The 19,870-nt window shown below is 35.6% G+C and overlaps 1 protein-coding gene across 1 annotated transcript in view; it reads left to right on the plus strand.

Moving 5' to 3' along the window:
• The window catches only part of LOC150083025 (DNA-dependent protein kinase catalytic subunit-like), a 266,817-nt gene that overhangs the window by 222,908 nt on the left and 24,039 nt on the right, over positions 1 to 19,870 (plus strand). The window contains exon 17 of the mRNA XM_090378358.1: positions 14,697 to 14,821. Within this exon, the coding sequence (XP_090234484.1) occupies positions 14,697 to 14,821 (125 nt within the window). The remainder of the gene's footprint in view (positions 1 to 14,696; positions 14,822 to 19,870) is intronic.

Here is a 19,870-nt window from a genome sequence, read left to right on the forward strand (position 1 = left end):
TTTGTCCAGTGCAGCTTTTAGATCATCATTTGTAAAAGGTTCTTCAGTATTTTCTGTTGTGTAAGAATCGTTAGCAGTAACAATCTGTAGTTGCTCTTCAGTTAGCTGTGCATCATCTGTTGGAAAGAGGGCATTTAGCATGTTGTGGACAGAGTCCTCCCATGTGAAGGTGGAAGAACCATCAGGCTTTACAGTTGTACTGAGGACTTCATGTCTAGGAAGTTTGTTCACAACAATACGATAGACAACTCCCCAGGGGTTATCATTTCCTGTGATCGAGACCAAATTCTGCCATGAGGCTTTTTTGCAGCGTCTAATCATGGTAGTGTAACTGTTCCTTAATAATCGGTAACTGTCTTTTTTGGCTTTGACCTCCAAGAGTGGGGGGTAAGCACGGGCTCTCTCTGAAAAGTTTTACGAGCTTGGTGGACTCTCTTCCTCATGTCTTGTAGTTCAGCATTCCACCAAGGGACTGCATTTTTGATGGGCCTTCTCTTAGGGATTGCCATAGCACAGTCCTGGGAGGTGATGTGATTCAGTTGTGAAGAATCTTCATGAAGTCTTCTTACAAGTTTGGCTTGAAAACATGGCCAGTCATGCTTTCTTTGTGCAGAATCACACTACATCCCTTGGTATTGGGGAAACGCGTTCCACAGAGTGGCTAAGAGAATAGTCGATCGCTCTGTGGTCAGAAGTGGTCCATGCTTCATTAACCTTCCACTTGCTGAACTTTTCAGAAATAGTCGGCATGGTCAGGGTGATGCGATGGTACTTTCCCAGAGGGTGCTACTGTATGTGGGGAGATTTCCAGGCTGGTTGAGTACTTGTAGTCTGGAGGCAAGGATGAAGTTTTCAAGTTCCTCCCCATTTCGAGTGACCGTACTATCAGATGTTTGACTATGCCACAAGGGGGAGTGACAATTTGCATCCATGGCTATGAGTAGCTTACGCCCTGGGAGAAGGTCAAGTGCTGTTTGTATTATGGTGATCGCAATTGAGATGTCTTCACCAGGTCTGCTATAGAGGGAGAGCAGATGTAAGGATCCCATGGCAGTAAGAACTTGAGCACAGGCACTAAGGGATGTACAAAATGGAGCTACTTTAGTTACAGATTTCAGTGTTACTGACTAGGATTGCGGCCTGTGGTGCATCTTAGTATCTTGAATGATTTTGTATGAAGCTGGATAATCTGTGACCTTACCCTTGTAGGCATAAGGCTCCTGGAGCATAATTATGTCAATATTTTCTTCCTCTGTTTTTAATTTAATTTGTTCAACCATCACTCTGGCATGCTGTGCATTAATCTGCAAGAAATTCAGCTTCTTCTGGGTGGTGGTTGGGTGGACCGTCTATCCATAATTGGTTCTATCTTGGTATATTCTCTTAAATTTTATATATACAGGGCAGTTTACATTCCTGATGGAGTGCAGGTGGGGTATTTTAGACTGTTTGGAGTTTGCACAAGATGCTGGTTCCTCCCTTTTAGGACAGTCTTTAAACTCATGTCCCTGCTGGTCACAGTGACCACACATTGGGACCCGTTGGTTGCAGGTATGCAATGTGTGCCCAAATTGCAGACACCTGAAACATTTGGGAACTGGAACATACTCCTTGAATCGGTGGCTTCCCCATCTGATGTAGATTCTCTCATGTTGGCTAATAACTTCTACGCTCTGGGGGAAAGTTTGACTACCCAGTTAACTGTAGCAGCTGACTTACACTTCGGGATATGTTTCGGTATAATGTCAGCATCAACATCGTCCTCTGCTGTATGCGCGCCAAGGTTTTTGTAGTATATCTCCTCCTTTAGCTCTTGAGGAGTAGTACTCTTGTCCAGACCGAAGAGGATAATGGAAGGTCCTTTCATTTTGGCATTTCTGCCTTCAGTCCTATGTTGGAGATTTCTGAATTCTTTAGTATGGTGTAGTGCAATGGCATTAACCTATTCACTAGTGAATCTTATGTATACAGGTGACCCCCGCTTAATGCTGATAATTCGTTCCTGAAAAACAGAGCGCTAAGTGAATCCACGCTAAGCAATCTTCACATTACCATAAGGTAACATATGTATTTGTGAGTTCTGGTCTGTGTCATAGGATATTTCCTAATCAATAATAAACGGTAGTAAAAAGATACACAAATGTCAGTCAAAATATTTAATATTCAAATATTTGTACATAAAAAATATTCTGCATTACATACATATATAATTATGTGGTAACTGCTTACATATCAAAATTAAACTTAAAATTACAATTAAAATCATGAATTTAATTGATCTAAATTGATTTAATTTAGTCATGAAAAATGTGTCGATTTTGGGTTGTACTTTGGCCCTCTTCCTGGTAAACTAAAAGGGGTTTTAATTTAAAATCCCTTGCACCATTACCACCCAACAATAAAATAAACCGATCCTTCGCTGCTTTGAAAACTGGCATGTTTTTTTTTTCTTCTTTCAATATGAAACTTCTTTTAGGCATTCGTTTCAAAAAAAAGTCTTGCTTCATCTATGTTAAAAACTTGTTGAGAAGTATAATACATAATACCCCTCTTCAATAATTTTAACACAAGTTCTTTTTTGAAAGTTTTGGCTCCTTGCTCTGCACTTGTGGCTTCTCCCTGGATTTTAAGTCTGTTCAACCAGCTATTGTTTTAAATGGTTCCACATTTTTTTTTTTTTTTTTTTTTTTCAGGTGAGCTTTCTTCAGATCACCATATAGGTTAATCTTTTTTTTTTTTAATAATATTTAACTTAACTGAATTCTGCATTGGATATTATCTTCAATATAATTAGTTAGTCTCTCTATTTCAATCTTAATAGCCGCCCTAGCCCTAGTTACTTGCAGTGGAACAGCTGTCTTTCCCGCTGCTAAAATTAATTCTTTATTTTTTATAATTTTTCTCACAGTTAAACCTGTCAGTTCTAAATTATGGCACCCATCCGCTTGTTGTTGACCAGAATCGATTCGCTTCAAAACGACTAATTTAATTTTCAAATTCAGTCTTTTTCTTACATTTGTAGTCTTGGTACTGTGTCTAGACGTTGTTTTTTCATTCTTATCCGCCATTAATAACTCTTCGAAAATGTAACTGCATTGGTTGCATTAATTGTGATACAGTGTTCGAGTAAACTGCCCATTATGCACGATGTCTAATACTGTACTGAGTGATGACTAGTCTTTGGATAAATGCATATAACGCAAATATTACAAGCAATATACTTGATCATTTTTTAAAATGTTGATCTCGGAACTACGTAACAAGTTACTGTACTGCAATTAAATTAGAGTGGAGAAAATTTCACTGAGCGTGGCAAAATTTCTCAAGTCTGCGTGGGAAACGTTTTAATGCTGTTTTGCTATTCATTTTCAAGCTGTTGACTCCATCAGATGAAATGTTTTTGTTAAATATGCCAAAAATGCAATCTGTAAGCTGATAAAAGAGCGTTACAGCGATTTGTAACAGCATTATAGTTGGATATGGGTTATAATATAAGAACAGCGTTATAGTGAATCAGTGTAAAGCGAACTGCATTATAATGAGGGGCTACTGTAGTCACATTCTTTATGTAAAATAATCACCTTAGTTTATACTATTGCATACCATTAGGCATCTAGGGTGCCTACAAGAGGAGAGGCCATCTGGGTAATGGTATCTGCTGAGAATAAGTAGCATTAGTCTTCCCGATTGGCGAAGCGTTACTTATTCAAGGAGTGCAATACCATGGCAACTCCTTGTGAAGGTATTCACAATATTGAGATACGATTAAAACGATGCCAATTATCTTCTTTGGCAATTCACTACAAACACAAGATGGTCCAATGGCACTAACCCTTCACTAGTGAACCTGACATGTAGTCTCATGCTTTATGCAAAATAATAATTTTGCATAAATATTGAATGAAATGTGGGATGAGTTGACAAATTCTTCTAAAGAGTGAAATGAAATTCATGAAAATGCATTCATGAGATTCAGATTATTACATGCAGATGGATGTTGAAAAAATAATAATTAGTATATTTCTATTTGCTGGATGGACTGATAAATCTTTCTAAAAGGCTTCAAATATAAAATTTAGTAAAAAAATTTCCACCGGGAGTTGAGTTATTACACAAGAACAAAAATAATAATAATTTCGTGATTTACATCGATTCAATTTTAGGCAAATTTGGATTGGCTTGACTTTTTTTTTTTTTTTTTATGTGAAAACATCTTTGGTGGCACCTACTAAATTTTGGACTGTAATAAAACCAATTTGTCATGATTTTATGATGCGGAAATGACATCATTTAATGCCACTTTTGCGTTATCATTTATGGAAATGATGTCATTCTGGATATGACATACCAAATCAAAGTTAGTGTGTTAGTCTCATTAGCCGATACAGTGTGTGTAGAGTGCATTTAGTGTCAAACGGCACCAGAGGTTCCACCATTTCCACGTAGTATACATTGTAGGTGTGAAACAGAACACTGTCAATGCCAGAGGTTTAAAAGTGTATGGATCTTGTATATGTATAGTGTCGTGTACCATTGTTCCTCTGGTCATTTGGCCACTGGGCCCCTAATGGGATCTAACGTTGCCCACACCCCGCCCCGTGGAGGCAGACCAGGTACACGAGTATTATAGTTATTTACTCTGGCAGGTCCTGCCACCTAATTTCCTGAGATTTCAGTGACTAGGACCTAAAAAAAAAAAATAAATAATAAATAAATAAAAAAAATAATAATAATAAATAAATAAAAAAAGCTGCTATAGATAGGGGTCAGCCAAAAGGAGTACTAGTTATGCGATTTGATGTCATTAAGTTTTTGGGTGTAGGGCTCAAGCAATTTAACAATTATTCGAATGCTAGTAGTTGTAAGTTAGAGGGAGAGGTGAGACTGAAGGCTGGGGGGAAAAGACAGAGATATGGGGTCCATAGAGAATATGACTCCCAAATCAGTGGAGCAGGCCTGCCCCACCAAGAGCGGAAAGTGGGGCGGCGAGGGGGAGAAGACCATAGGTAACCTCCCTCTCCCTCCTGGGGAGTGGAGGCAAAAGACCACACAAGGGAGCATGGCTAGGAACGCCTAATGGCAGCTGAGCTGTATTGGTGGTTGTATCCAACTTGGGACAGCATGCTGACTAGGAACAGCCAATAGCATGGATGACCTTGTGGTCCATAAGGTTCCCATGGCCATCCATCCATTATGGTGAAGAAGCTGGAACAGAACATGCAATTTATATTATTTGCTCACACACAAAATTGTTTTTTTATATTTTTTTTATTATTATTATTTTTTTTTTACATTTTATAGTTTTTTTTTTCCCTACATTTCTAGGCAACATTTTATAGTTTTTACATTTTACAACTTTCTTATAGTTTTTTTTTTTTTTTTTCCATTCATCCATCATTTTCATTCACACCAGGAAGGGGTGACTTATTAAACAAGCAAAACTGACACCAATCTGTCAATCCTGCCTGTCCAATTATTGCTTTTAAAATAATTTAATGCTTGTTTAACCATTGCTTTAAAGACAAAGCAATAATTTAAAGAAAGCTCACACAATTTAAACAAGCAATAATTTAACGAAAGCTCACACAATTTAAATGACATACAAATAATAATAATAATAATAAAAAAAAACACACATTTATATAACAGTTATACTAATGCTAAATTTTTCTTTTTTTTCTTTTTTTTTTTAAAACAAACTTCCTGTCATACTTTTACATTCTGCTTTCGACATTTATACATTCAACACACTATTTCTTGCATTCCTTCACTCATCCAGGCACACACACTTTTACACCCTTACATTCACACAGCCCATTTCACACAGACTCCACAATCATTTGCTAATTTTACTCAATTTCCACATTTACTCTTTTAGCACTCACTCCTTCTCACACATTCATCCCTCACACACCCAGAGGCATAAATTATCATTCACTCACAGTTCCTAGCATTTCCTTTCATACTCTCGCCTTTACATTCACTCCAATTCTCATTCATTCAATCCTCATTCATACTAGCATACTTCAGAAACCTGCAGCATTACTAGTTTTTTCCAGCTGACAGGTAACCCTGGCTGCATGTCTATACTAGTCTCTTTAAGTCCTTTCTGTGAGTGTTGTCATGTTTGGGAACTCAGTCTGTTTTGGTTGGACGTATGCTATGATGGGGGCAGTACCAGCCTGCCTTTATTCCCATCAGTCACATTTGGTTATTTTCCTACCTCTATGGTTCACTGGCAATGAGCCAAAGGAGTCCCCAGGGGCAGGGCATTAACTCTGGTAAGGTCCCGGTAATTTCTGAGTCAATTCAGGTATGTTCAGTCGTGTAGAGATTTTCTCTTTCACTGGGCATGGGGAGGGAAATGAGCTAGTTATATATTTGGTCTATTGATTTGCTACAGGGACTGGTTGAAGAGCCTGTCTCTGCATGGTTCGGTGGATTTCAAAAATGGTTTGAGCATACTTGGTGAAGGCCTTGTAAAAGACCTCCTCCATGATGAATTGGTATTCTTGGCCCCTAGGAAGGGGTCCAATTTCTGTGATTAACTGTCTACGTTGATTTTCATAGATTACACAGTCATATAGAACGTGTGCCCAATCCTCACTTTTGCCACAGGTACAGTGGGGGTCGTCGGCCAGTTCCAAAGAGTGCAATTTAGCTTTAAGGGATCCATGACATGTCAGCAGAAATGTGGTACAAAGTCCTGGAGCATACATCATTAGCCGATAGAGCGGAAATGTATATTTCTGCTGTATATATATATCGGTCATTTTCAGAAATTATGTACCGAATCAAATTTAGTGGGTTAGCATCATTAGCCGATTTCATGGGCACTCAGAATCAAGAAAATTGTAGGTTTACCAAGCTGTCTACTCATAATGAATTGATCCCGCTTATGTTGAGCTCAGTACTAGGTCGAGTTAGGAATTGGCCCTAGGAAGGCCAAATTGTTTTTGATACAGCTGTTAATGTATTCTTTGGATTGAATTTTTTTGTTTATACTCCGGGACGACCAAACGGTCAGAGGAGTTCGCATGATAGATTGAATACTAGAAACAGCACCGTATTCAGTAGTCACGGGCTTGAACCCCGGTCATTCAAGGTACGTGTACTTAATCACTTGCGCACCTGACCACTAGGCTACGGTGGCCTAGATTCTTTGGATTGAACTTGCTCATGGGTTAGGTTTGTATCTTTACTTATGTATTTGAAAGCCATCTTCAAAGAGTCTCTCGTTCTCAATCTCATTATCTTCATTGCTATGTAAAGGAGATCATATGGAGTAACACCGCATCAGTCAGATCGTCTGAGGTCGCTCATTGCCATCATGAATGGAGTCACTTGTAAATTCTCTCTGAATGTTCTGAATTGCCCACGATAAATGCTGGGAAAGAACAGTTCCTCTGTGTGCTCGTAAAACAGTAGGCTCTGCAGTACTTTAGTTTCTCCTGGGGTGATTCTAAGATATTTATCCTCTCTCCACAACATTTGCTGTTGGGCAATGAGAGTTTCCTCGATCGGAACCACTTTGTTTATGTCATCTTGAGCCAAATTAATTTCAATGTCACTCTCATCAAAGAATGACTGATCTATCGTGATTTGATACAATCGATAGGGAAGTGTGTCGACCAAATATAGAAGCCATGCTTTAACCACTCTCTTTCTTACTAACGTGATCAGATATCTTTGCCTATGTTTTTTCTTGCGTTTTATATGCACATTTATACAAGGACAGTCATCAATTTCTCTTGGCAAACGATGGACCATCATGTTGACTGTAACAGGCATATTGATTACTTGGTCTAGAATGCCATATTGTCCATATGCGTGTCTCAGGCACCTTATTTGCACAAATGGTTAGCAAGGAAAATAAGCTTCTCTGTCACAAAATCCAACTTCGGTAAATGCGATGGAATTTCTGGGTAGACAAAGCCGTTTGACAATCAGATAGTGCTAGAATGGTGGTGTTCTTAAGTGATCCTCTGCAGCTATTACACACCGAACCCATCGACGTCAAAATCGGGAATGCAGTGCACATCCAGTGGTGTATCTTTAGCAGCTGGTTTCTTTGTGTCATTTTCGAACCATAGATAAATTGCAAATGTAAAATACAGAATAGAAATCGTATTTCATAAATCTCTGTTTAAACTCTCGATGCATGTTCTTATGTAAATAGTAGTCGGCGTAAGGAAAAGAAGCTTGATCGTTTAAAATCATCTACTCTGCAATTGGAAAATGTTCCGTTGTACATAATTAATACTCACTTTGGGTACATTATTGTTAGATGGAGCGGCATTGCTGGTTGAAAGCACTGCTAAATCCAACTCTTGATTTCTGTTCGTCATTTATGCAATCTCAAAATTCTTTGTTGTTCTCGTGCACTCATTGCTACCTCCATCTTTATTTTCTTAGTTTAGCTAGCTTGCTTGATACTCTTGACAATGCTCTGCATTTGACTTCGGCTGAACACTCAGCAATAGCAGTGTCGAATTCAGTCCCTTTCATTAATCAGAAAATTATTGATGTGAAAACATCTGTAGCAGAATGTAATGAATCTATAGCCTAACAATGGAATGTAACAAAAATGTAGATTGCAACAATACAAATACTTGTATTGTTGCAATCATGATTGTGACATCATATTATTCAACAAATGGGTAATTAGGCTATCAACTTGGATTTCACTAACCTCTTCCAAACTTTGATTCGGTAGAATGAGAAGCAGGAGTGACCGTAAGGCGTTACATCGTTCATAACTTTGGTTCTTGCTGTTCAATTTTAAAACTGTTCTGATTTTCTTCAAAGATGTTTTCACATAAAACATCTTTTTTGCATACCAGATACACACATTTTTTTTAAAGGTCAAAATATAAAATTGCATGAAAAGTCACCAATGGGAGCTGAGTCAATACATGCAGATGGACGGATGAACATGGTGAATACGATAGGCATATTCTGCACATAAGCCAATGCATCTAAAAACTGGCCACTACCACCACTGAAAAAAAAAAAAAAAAGCATTATCAAAAGGATGAAAGTAACAGTTTTTCCTACCTACAACATAATGCTGCTGAGAAGATTAATGTTTCTTAATCAACTAATTAACATACAGGTAGGGCTGTGTTGATATAGAACCTTGGAAGTGGCCATATCCCAGATCTCTGGATTGGCAAAACAATAAAATGTACATAGTTATTTTCAGATTTGAGTATCGGACATCATTTTTATGCATAAACTCCCCAACTTACATAATACTCAACTTACGGAAATTTGACTTTACATAAGTTTTTGCCCGGCCAGTGCAAATTTAAAAAAATTGTGCAAACGTATTTTGCCTCCCATAGGAATAAATGGAGTTATCGTGAAAATATTGTAATGTGAACCTAATAACACAATTGTTTTTTTTTTTTTTTTTTGTAATTTGTTCCAAATCCTTGGAAGTTGAAAATTATGTTATATTACTAAGCCATTTATCTCTCTAAAAGGCCATATTTACAATGGAAATTGCACTGCACTTTTATCGTTATCATATGTTCCCGTTAAGAATTAATTTTGAATGCCTTTGTGATAATTTTCTAAAGGACGTTTCTGGAGGTCAAGACCAAAAAATAATATGCACTTTCTGGTTTATTGGGCTTTTCTGTTAGTGCATCTAATTATAAACAGGTAGTAAACTCGATCTTATTGCATTTGCGATAATACCAATAACTGAAATTTTGTGAGTTTTTACGCTATTATGGTGAAATGTATTCCCCTTTACTGAAATCTTCAGTCATATAAAAAACAAATTTTCAGAAACTTCTCCATTCCTATTCACATATTACAATGATGAAAGGGAAAGTGACCAATGAAAAGTGCAAGTGGTGGTAGTGCCAGGAAACGAAACAAAATTGATTTAGAAATGAAGATGAAAATGATTAAAAAGTATGAAGCAGGACAAAGTTTATCATCTATTGCAAGGAATTTAGGTCTTGCTGCTTCAACAGTGAATACTATTTTAAAGGACAATGGGCGTATAAATGAACATGTCAAAGGATCAAAGCACTTAAGATCAAAAGTGATCACAAAACAGCGTAAAGGTGCTATATCGAAGATGGAACAGCTGTTAATAATATGGATGGAAAATCAGATTCAGAAGCAAGTACCCCTGAGTCTAATGACCATGCAAGCAAAAGCAACAAGTATTTATAAAGATAGCAAGTATAAGTATGGCAAACACCAATCCAAGTTTGTGGCAAGCAATGAGTAGTTTAACAGGTTCAAGCATCTCACCGGGTTCCACAACATTAAAGTATGTGGTGAAGCCACCAGTGCCAATTCTGAAGCTGTAGAGAAATTTTGTGATGTGTTGGAAAAAATTATTGAAGTTGGCTATTCAACGCAGGAAAATTTTTAACATTGACAAGACTGCTCCGTATTGGAAAAAAATGCCAGATCGAACATACGTTGCCAAAGAGGAAAATACAATGCCATGTTTCAAGTGGTCAAAAGATATGGCCACACTCTTGCTTGGGGCTAATTCAGTGGGAGATTACAGATTAAAACCACCGCTTGTGTACCATTCTGGAAATCCTTGTGCATTTAAGGGCATCAATAAAGCCACCCTACCTGTGCATTTCCAATCAAACCAGAGAGCATGGATAACAATATATCTCTTTGAGGATTGGTTTAAATGCTGCTTCATTTCCATGATTGAAAAATATTGTAAAGACAACGATTTTCCTTTCAAGATTTTGCTTTTATTAGATAATGCTCCAGGACATCCTACACATCTAGTTGATTTTAATTTGAACATGAGAGTCATATTTGTACTGCCAAACATGAATTCACTCTTCCAACCTATGGATCAGGGTGTTATTTCGAATTTAAATGCTTACTATTTACGCGCAACATTTGCTCAGGCATTGTCTGCAGTAGGCGATGAGAAAAATTATTTTTACGTTGAGAAACTTTTGGAAATCTTACAATATTTACCCCGCCATCTTAAACATTAATAAGGCCTGGGCAGAAATTACTAAAAGTTGTTTAAATGGTGCTTGGAAGAAAATATGCCCACGGCACGTGAAAGGCTTCGAAGGATTTGTAAAAGACAAATCATATGAAGAGGTTGCAAAGCTACTTCAGTTGGAGGTTGATGCCAAAGATGTGGAGGAGTTAAGAGCTTAATTTCTTCTTCCTCTAATATACAATATGCAACATATTGTATATTAGAAGAAGAAGAGAAGGAATTATCTAACGAAGAACTTATTGACTTGCAGGCAGTGATAGTGAAAGAACCCCAGGGGCTCACATCTAGTGAGTATGGGCTTGGCACACCCAGGGTTCTGAGCTGGATATCATCATTCTTCTTTTTCTTGGTGATTCCCTTCTATTTTTCTTTCTCTCTCTCTCTCGGGGTAATTCAGAAAATTTTTTTTTTTTTTTTTTTGGCTGGTGCAGCATAAGCCTCAGGCTTCCTTGCACTCTGTCTAATAATAATAATAATAATAATAAATAAATGCTGACAAAGCTCAAGATGAACCAATTGAGGAGCCGAGGCACTTTATCACCAGAGAGATGGCAATGGCATTTTGTTAAATTGCATCGACAATGGTGAGGTTTGAGAAGATGGATCCTGACAACGAATGATTCTTAAAAGCTAACAGAGGAGTGAATGATATGCTTGCTTGCTACAAAGAAATCTACAATGAAAAGAAAAAAGCCACCGTCCAGTCATCCATTAATATGTTCTTTTGCGAGGTTGAGTGGCCGACCCCTTCTAAATCTCCACAGCCCTCAACCTCTGCAGCGGTGTACTTATCAGCTGAAGATGTCAATTCTGGCTCCGATGCTTGAGAGGTAAAACTTAGTGATGTTATGCCTGTCTCCTCTCCTCTCTTTTTTTGTAATTTTATAATTTTTTTAAATTGCACCCTTTTGTAATTTTTCCTGTGCATGAGATAAAAAATTGAATAAATACAATAAATAATTCTATTTACATGTTCTTTGAACATTTATTTTTTTGATTCAATAAATTCAGTGAGCACAGTTGCGAGTGCTGCACAAGCATGCGGGAAATTCCAACTTATGTAGTGTTCTGCAGAACGCAACCCTTACATAAGTCGGGGAGTTCCTGTATTTGCATACAGATCAGTAATTACCCTGATACAGAAGGGAGAACCTCCTCTGGTGCTGGAATCTATGCCAAGCATTTAAAATTAGATGTACATTAGTAGTGTGCTGAATGTTTACTTTTTAATTTGCTGTAGCTTTGCATGTGCCAAAGTTTCCATTTTCATGGAGCATTACAAAAATTGTATTCTGTGTATGTCTGTCTGTTAGTTTTAGGGAAAGTTTACATTTCTTCTAGATTTCATTTCAATTTATGTTGTGGATCCACTGGTTTTTATTGATATCAGTTCAATAGCTGCTTATAGTTTAATGCAAATTCGGCAAAAGTTTTTTATTAAATTAATTTTATTTTAAATGTGTTAACTTTTTTTCCATGTTTTAAATTTTGTACATGTAAACTGAATGGCAGTGGCTTCATTCGATAACTTTGTAAATGGTGCATTAGAGTGAAATAAATTGTGTTATTATTAACCGCATTGAAATACTACAATGTGTGTGTGTGGTATCCAGATGGTCCATGTTTAGGCAGAAAAGAGGCTGAGTAAGCTGTGCTTTTTAACTATAATGAATAATGATTAACACCCTCTAGTTTTTATGCTAATGCTACTGATTAAATTTACCATTTTAATTTATAAGTGACCTCTGGATAGTTTGAAGATACTGCCATTTTCATATAAAAATAAGTGTAGATGTAAAAATGCAACATATTGTATATTACAAAAATAAAAATAATATAAAAAATAGAATAAAAAGTGAAAGGTACAAGTATTGCTATTCAAGAGGGTGTTTTCAGTCCATGCTACCAAATAGAACAATAGATGGCTTAGTGCCAAGATTGTTATATACACTGTATATTTTGCCATGACACCACCTGTATATAGTGTATATAACAATCTCAGCACTAAGCCATTCATATTGTTCTATTCAGAAGCATGAATCAAAAATGCTCTCCTCAAATAGCAATATTCTTACCTTTCACTTTTTATAATTTTTTATTTTATTTTATTTTTGTAATGTATGGTATATAAAATTTTTGTACATATACATTTATTTTTATATATCAAAGTGGCAGAATCTCCAAACTACCCATGGGTCACTTATAATTTAAAGGGGTAAATTTAAATTATAAAATGATAAATTTTAAATTATAAGCATTAGCACAAAAACTAGGGGGTTCTAATTATTATCCTTCATAGTTAATCAACCCGACATATTCAGTTTCTATACATTACAGTATTTCAACATGTTTAATAATAACACAGTTTGTTTCATTCCAATGCTTTTACAAAGTATCGAAACCACTGCCATTTATTTAAATGTACAAAATTTAAAATAAAATAATTTAGTAAAAATTTTTCCAAATTTTCACTAAACTGTCTGACTAATTGAAATACTTTGCATTTCAACAAACCATGGTTATATTGTGGCTTCTTGATAAGATAATATGTACCTTAGTTTATGATTATTTATTTATCTTTATTTTCTGTGCTATTAGTTGTATTTCATTTATCCTCATGTTATTACATTAATTTTTACTTAAACTCGCTGCCATTATAAAAAAAAAAAAAAAAGCCATTGAAAATTGTTTACTTAACTTATTATTCTCTAAAAGTATATTTTACACACACGCACATTATTATACATATACATATGTTAGACCAGTGGTATCTCCATGTTTTATATAATTCCTGCCTTATTGTTTTGCCTTCATAAAATGTTTTTGGTTAATTTTCTTAATTATTTGCCCTTGAAAAAATATTAGGACCTGGTGGCATTGAGAAAGATGGTGCTTATTTTAATTTGAAGTATCCTCTAATTTCATAAGTTGCATTTATATTGTAGTACTTCATATAACCAGTACTTCCCTATTGAGATGAAGATGCTGTTTATTTAAACTATACTCCCTCATAATGAGTTCTTTATTTTTGCCCTAAGGAAGTGTTGTTTCAAGTAGTGCATGGCCAATACATTTACTGTGAAGCTGGTCAGTATACTCATGAAAAATTTATACCATTTATAGAAAAAAAGTTTGTTAAAAGAAATTTTAGTTTTTTCATTTGAAGAAGTTCAATACAAAGATGACTCTTTGTGATGTTGGAGCATGCTGCATTAAAATACAAAAAGAAGCTTTTACTGTAAAAATGGTTTTGATTTAATTTAGAACCTGTGTATCAGAGGCTCTAAATACACCTAACCAAATTTTTCCTTTTTTTTTTTTTTTTTTTTTTTTAACAGAAAATTTTGGTTTTGTTGATATATCCTAAATTGGGAAAGTCACAATATGGGCAATTGATTTATGCATTGAAAGACATTGAGACAGACACACATGTATAAAATTTCTGAAAAGGAAACTTCATATTGTGGTTCTGATGAGAAAACTTAGAACTACATTAAGTGGGATATGAACATGGGATGCCCTTTGAGAAACAGTGTTTCTCTTATTTAATGTGATACAAAAAGTGGATTTAGGAATTAAATTTGTTTTATACAAGGATTCATACTGATGATATACATAATTTTTAGAATGATAAATATTGTAGTTATGTTTGTTGAATTGCTTTTAATGTTGTGCATCTATTCAGGGAATTAGATGATGCTATTCTTGAGTCAACCCTTCACTGGTTGTTTAAACAATGTGGCAGAATGGAGACAGAATGCCGTCACAAAGCTATGGAATTGGTTTTCAAGTTATCATCTGTTCTACCAGGTATAATAATATGTATATAGAAGAGCTTGTCAAGCTGCAGTAGTGTCCTGAATGTTTAGATTGTGTGTGTGTCCTACATTTTTATGAAAGGTTTACTTTTCTTTTGGATTCCAATTAAGTTAGTTTTGTGGACCTATAAAATTTATATCAGCTCAATAGGTGTTATTTAGGTGGCTGTTGTAGTGCTCAAATTTACTGGAGAGAACATATGCAGCATATGTCATCTTAGTTAGAGCATATGTTTGGTATACATTATACTCCGTGTGCTAAACACCAGCGGCTTTTCCATATTTTATTTAATGTGATTTGTGCCCTTATATATTGTTTACTTTTGATGATATGTTTTAGTTTAATTCTCATAAATATTTGCTCTTAAAAAATATTGAAACTCTTAAATTATCTATGCGTTGATTTGCTTTCTGTGATATTGTTTTCTCCAGATATAGTGAGTGTTAGACACCTTTCCATATACAGTGAAACTTCCCTTTAACGGACAGCCATGGGGAACGAAAATGTGTCCATTAGAGAGAAGTGTCCGCTAACAAGAAGTCTGAGGGAGGAAAAAAAAAAAAGAAAGAAAGAAAAATCGTTAAACGTTTAATGTAAAATTAAATTAAAATATATACAGATTTTGAACAATATTTTTGTAAATAATATACAATTACATACACAAGAGATAAAGAAAAATCGTTAAACGTTTAATGTAAAATTAAATTAAATTATATACAGATTTTGCACAATATTTTTGTAAATGATATACATACAATTGTGCTATGCATATTATGACTTTATCTTAAGAAAAATACATACAGTAATCACTTATTTTCTTCTGCACCTTCTTCCGGCTGATAATTTTGTTTCCAACATTTGTTTGGAGTGAAGAAACCATCAAGTCCTTCAGTATCTTCTTCAGCGGCGAAAAACATTTTTAAACGATTGATTTGTATCAGCGCTTCTTCCATTTTCATCGGTGGTTCTTCGTTAATATGTTCTTCGACAGAATGACCTCCTTCCATTTCTTCATCCTCATGAGGAACTTCTTGAAAAATATCGATGATAATGTCGTTGATATCTATAGCACCATCTTCTGTAGTGAGGTTCGAGTCTATACCTTTGTAGCCAGGGTCACTTTGTAGCTGAAGTATTGTACATTATCAATAGATGTTGAAGTTCTTGTTCTTCTTGGTGCTCCACATTGCTGTTCACAACTTCAATTTTTGCGTTTGAGAAGCCAGACTTTACAAAACAGTTCACGACAGTTTGTTTTCTAATTGCGTTTACTGAAGAGGAAATCCATTGAATCGCATCTAGGATGCTGATTTTCTTTGCAAGGTCACTCGCACATGTTACATCGTTCATGTTTGCAATGAGATGTCTTAAAACACATTTTCTGTAGAAGAAAATATTTTCTGTAGAAGAAAATTCTACAGAAGTTTAAAATTTTTTATTATTCCTTGATCCAAGGGCTGACACTCTGGAGATGTGTTTGGTGGCAGAAAAACGATTTGAATGTTGGACAATTCAATGTGCGGGTGAGATGCAGCATTATCCATGAAAAGAATAATTTTTCTGTTTTGATGAATCATGTTTTGGTTAAAGTGACTTATCCATTTGCTCATGATATCTCGTGTCATCCACGCTTTTTTATTAGACTTCCAGTCAACATTCAAAAGATTCAACTTTATGCCTTGAAACAACGAGGATTTTGTGGTTTTCCTATAACAAGAGGTTGTTCAAAGTCTCCCAGCATATTTGTACACAATAGTACAGTCAAGCGTTCCTTAGAAATTTTTCTGCACCGACACTTTTCGTTTTTTAGACTCATTGTTTTTTCAGGAAGAGCTTTAAAAAACAACCCTGTTTCATCACAGTTGTAAATATCCTTAGCTTCAAAATCACAACATAAATCTTCCAATTTGATGGTCCACTCTGTTACAATCCCAGTATCAACAGATCCACCTTCACCACTTACGGTTTTCCAAGAAATTTAATGCCGAGTTTTGAACTTGTCTAGCCATCCCACAGAAGCTTTGAACTCATTTACTCCCATATATTTCGCAACCTCCAAAGCCTTTTCCCTGATAATAGGCCCATTAATGGGAATTTTTTTAGCACATGCGCGACAAAACCACTCGTACGTAGCATTGTCAATTTGAAGTCCAGCGGTTTTCGGGAATGATTTTTGAACCTGATCATTTCCGTGTTGCCAAAATTGTTTGAGCAGTTCATTTTTTTCTTTAGGATGTCGCTTACCAGCGTCTTCCCGATTTTGAATTGTGCAGCGAGATTGCGAACACTATTTTTTTGCTGATCATACGCATTAATGAGTTCGACTTTATCTTGTAGATTTTGTAGCCTGCTCAAATAAAACTCGGAATATTTTGACTCAAACCAGTTGTGGACTGCATCCATCACAGCATTATCGCTGTTGAATTTTAGTCCCCTTATGTTTTTTTTTGAAATTTGGAAATAGAAAATAGTCCAGTGGAGCCAAATCCAGTGAGTAGGGTACTGTAATAGCTGGGACCCAGAATTATATAGCATTGCCTGAGTCACAAATGCTGTGTGTGCATTGTCTTGATGCAAGATGACTCCTTTGGCCAATTTCCTGTGTCTCTTTACTTCAGTTCCTTGCAAAAACATCTTTATGGTTATGAATGGTATTCACATTTTCTGGTGTTAACACAGTAATAGACTTCCCACTGTGGAGTGCTCTTCAGTACTATCTCCTTCCTGCTTAAATTCTGTAACCCAGTTTTTTGACTGTGATGTATGAAGGGCAAGATTTCCCTAATAGTAGTAGTGGTGGAAAATAATGCAAGAAAGCAAGCTTATTAAGCATCAGTCAAAAAAAAAAAAAAACTCTACAACTTCTTCCATCCATACCCTCTAAGAATTTTTCTGGTCTTTTCTTGAATTTATTCAAAACCCTCACTTCCACAAAAACAGATGGAAGCCTGTTCCAACAATCAACCACCTGCTGGCTGAAGACAAACTTCCACACATCTATCCTGCAACCATCCTTAATTTAAATTTATGTCCCCTGATGTGTGTAGTCTCAGCAAGAGAAAGAATTCTTCACATTCAGCTTACAGCCTTCTCCAGAAGCTGAAATTTGAAGATAATAAAAAGTTATCATCATTAGTCTCCAATTAGAATACCAGAAATAATTACAACAATAAGCTCTGTAGTGCATAAAACTAAAAAAATTCACAACAAAATTATTAGCAGAGACAAATCCAATAGTATGTCAAACAATAGTATACATCTCCAATCAAATTATCATAACAGTACCCTTTCTGTCTGATAATCTTCACTTCAATTTGAATCGTCAAATAAACAAAGAGAATTCCTGTACATCTGCAGAATGCTTGTTTGTTTCTTTCCAGCAAAATAGAGTACCTTGACTGGTAGCCAGATGTAGCAGTCCTTTTAATAGTGAATCCTAAAGATGATTCATGCCTTAAATGAAGAATTCTTTAGCTTATCAAACTAAGCCCATTTTGTTATTAGAATAATATCATTGGGAGAGTTACAGAAAATGATCTTGGTGACTGAATGCAGTAGTAGTCTAACTGTTCTAGTTAAATAAATTCTACCTCTTCTCACAAGAAATGCTTTCCCTTTCTTTTGGAACTTACTGTGCAGCAGGCCAATTATTCAGTCCTTGAATCATTACAGCGACAAGGAATATGTCAGGGCTAATATTCTCAAGGTGAATATTAGCGAGCTTCAGTCCTCCATAAAGGAGGACTGAAACTCGTGTCTCAAATATGAGACACAAATAACTTAACCAACAATTTTTCCAGATATTTTTGCATTTTTAATTTAGAAATCAACCTTAAAAAATCAAGATAACAGCTTAATAAATCTATCTTTATTTACTCTCGACTAAAAATAACTAAATCAGTGTAGAGTTTCTAATATTGTCTGGATTTCACATACAGAGCATTCTTCATCTTCACAAGTTATCTTGGTTTTGAAGTACCTGAAATAAGTAGTGCTTTCCTATTAAGAAGCACTGCTGGTATTTATTTGTATTAGCAGACCACCACTCTGAGAGATGTAAGAAGCATATCACAATCTCAAGGTGATTCAACAGTGATGCCTTTTCATCAGAAGGTGAGCAGGAAGGTGAGTGATCAGTGCAGACTTAAAAAGTAGAAAAAATATGTCTTAGTTAGACATAAAACAGAAATACACTTTGCCTAAGTTAAAAGCTTAAAATGCATTAACATCACTGTGCCCTCAACTTAACAAAGACACTCATATGGCATCTGTTAGACACCTGTTTTTGATTTAACTATAAAAAATTAAATTTTAGATTTTTTTTACCAAATTAAAAACATTGATTTAATGCATTAAGGGCTTATGCCTCAAGCTGCGAAAGAGTTAGACTATGTATATTTTAATGCACTTGCATCATTTATACACAGCCAATTATAAATTAGCGAATTTGCAATAGCGGCATCGTTTAAGTTACATCTCATATTGTGAATACCTTCACGAAGAGTTGCCATGACATTGCACTACTTCGAATAAGTAACGCTTCACCTGAAGGAGAAGACTGTTGTTACTTATTATCAGTGGATACCACCACCCAGATGGCACCATTTCAAGGCTATTTGGCCCTTCTTCGGTGGGTGGGTGGGTAGATACCCAAGTGATGTAATGATGACAAAACAGTTGTGAAGTATATCTCCACAATATGTTACTTATTCGAAGTAGTGCAATGTCATGGCAACTCGTCGTGAAGGTATTCTACAATATGAGATGTAACTTAAACGATGCCGCTATTGCAAATTCGCTAATTTATAATTGGCTGTGTATAAATGATGCAAGTGCACTAAAATATACTTAAACAGTGATTTATTAATTTTGATTTTCTGAACTCAATTAAAAATATTGAGCAAAAATAAAGGAGAGAAACCAATAATAATAATAATAATAAGTTTTTATCATAATTTTTAGAATATTCAAGGTCACTCATCCCAGATTGAAACACAAGCACTCAGCATCTGTATTTTTGTCAGTTGTTCATGTTTGGCT

The sequence above is a fragment of the Mastigoproctus giganteus genome, chromosome 7, assembly GCF_048544385.1.
Source record: "Mastigoproctus giganteus isolate SK-2022 chromosome 7, ASM4854438v1, whole genome shotgun sequence".
NCBI lineage: Eukaryota > Metazoa > Arthropoda > Arachnida > Uropygi > Thelyphonidae > Mastigoproctus > Mastigoproctus giganteus.